This window comes from Helobdella robusta (assembly GCF_000326865.2).
Source record: "Helobdella robusta unplaced genomic scaffold HELROscaffold_15, whole genome shotgun sequence".
NCBI classification, from domain to species: Eukaryota; Metazoa; Annelida; class Clitellata; order Rhynchobdellida; family Glossiphoniidae; genus Helobdella; species Helobdella robusta.
Genome location: NW_008703839.1, coordinates 480,537 through 482,597, shown reverse-complemented (window position 1 = coordinate 482,597; position 2,061 = coordinate 480,537). Strand labels below are relative to the sequence as shown.

The window sequence follows — 2,061 nt, the reverse complement described above, 5'->3', positions numbered from 1 at the left end:
CATTAGTTTTAAAATATCGGTGCGTATCGTTTTCCTGATTCCTTCCATCAATGTAATACATATCAGGGGCTACGTTTCTAGCCTTGGGGAGGTTATGTATGTATATATGTATATTTTTCATATACTATTATACATAGGTGTGTACATGTGTATAGATTTAATATTTATTGGTTATGATTAATTATTATTATCTCTGAAAGTACTACTCAGCAAAAACACGGCGTCTTTAAATAAGCGTGAATCAGCGCATCATAAACATTACGATTGATAAGACATATCAATTAGTGAGGATTTTTTGCATTTGAATCTGGTCGCCGCAGTGCATTAATGGACGCTTTTAACCATTGCGCCATGTCACCGTTCATTTACTTTTCTTCACCTCCACAATTCAAGAACCTGAGCCAAAGTCCTATTAGGAAATGAAAAACGACTCCATACCCAAAGACTTTAGTTTTTGCAGTAAGCTTTGTATGGTAATAGTTTGGGTCTCGTAGATCTGCTGCACGTGAGATACCATTCCTGCTATTGCTACCGGACATGTTCGGTTATCTTCGACTTGTTTTCCCGATACTTTTTTTAGAACGGTTATTCGTTTTTACAAATTTCCATTTATCCATTTATTTTTCTCCAATTGTTTGCCTGACAGGATCAGGGTAGTTATTTGCCTTTATAAATTTCTGAAAGTTTTGAATTAAACGTCATTCAATGTTAATTATTTATACAGTATTGTGTTATATAATCAAAAAAAGTAGTTAGCTGTTATATTTAACTACTTTGTTAAAAAATAGTTAATAACTATTTTTATTTGCGGCAGTTATTAACTACTTTTTTAACTGTTGCTTTTTAGTTAACTACTAAATAACTACTTTTAAACATTTTCATTCACCAGATTAGTTTGCAAAATGTTTTTTCAAGTAAATAAACAGTTGTTTACAGTTTATTCCTGAAGTAAAATATTCTAAAATCTGTTATGTGCTTTTGTCTTTCTCTTAAAAATTTCTTTTTATCAATATGGTTATCAGATATCCTGCAGTGTTTATCAGTTAGAACTTGTCCTGCCACACTGATGAGACGCTCAATTGCTGCTGGGCTAGGCAATGTTGCGTTTAGTTTTATGAATGCTGCACACACGGCTGGATACAAAAACAAACTTTCAATATTCCTGGACGGATTAGTCAAGTAATTATTGAGTTGATGCTACAACAATTTCTGTCACTTCTTTTGGGATTTTTTTGTGAAATAGATTTGGATGCAAATAATGACTGATTTATATCAATTTGTTTCAATAATTTTGTTGGAGCAGTCTCTACTATCTTTTTTGCTGAATTCTGTGCTTTTACATATAAGTTTTGTAAACTGGTGGATGCTGTTCTTATAAATAAGAGTTAAATTTTGGGTTTTTTCTTCAACATTTTTATTCAGTATATGTGTGTGTACAAGTACATAAATGTATTTAGACTGTTACAACAGCTACTGTAAGGTTTATTTTCTACAATTTTAAATTCACTTGAAGAAATTCGCTGCACTGCACAGCACATTATAACCTCTACACACAGTAACATGCAATCTGCACAAATTAATTTCAAGACATGTGATTGTAAAACTGTACTGCCAACGAAAATAAAAGTAGTCTACAATTATTTAAATAATTAATATTTACTTTTTTTACATTTTTTAATAAGTTGAAAGAGTTGGAGATATTTTTTTACAATTTTTTATTGTATATGGAGTTTCTATCGTTGTCTTTGTTTGAAACCATGTCCGCAAAACACAATTTAATTATTTGACTATTCATATTAGAATTTTAAATTTTGTTTGAAACCACTCCAAAAACCAGAATCGAAAAGGAAACAGAAGTGAAAAAATTTAAAACGAATACAAGTATTTAAAAAAAATAAATTTATTCTGTAAAATAATGCTCAGGTAAAAAAAAGTAGTTAATTATAATTGTATTGTCAGTAACTACTTTAAAAATAAGTAACCAGTAGTCATAAAAAAGTAGTTACACAACTAANACTTAAACTTCGCTTCTTCCAAAATAAAATCAAACCTCCAGGATAG

At 30.1% G+C, this 2,061-nt stretch overlaps 1 protein-coding gene across 1 annotated transcript; it reads right to left on the bottom strand.

The window, feature by feature from the left end:
- Positions 1 to 987: 987 nt before the first annotated feature.
- HELRODRAFT_147153 (hypothetical protein) lies at positions 988 to 1,194 on the bottom strand (the record flags this gene model as incomplete). The annotated part of the gene is made up of 1 exon (XM_009015037.1): positions 988 to 1,194. A coding segment is annotated over one exon (207 nt), but the record flags the coding sequence as incomplete, so codon positions are not given.
- Positions 1,195 to 2,061: the final 867 nt, after the last annotated feature.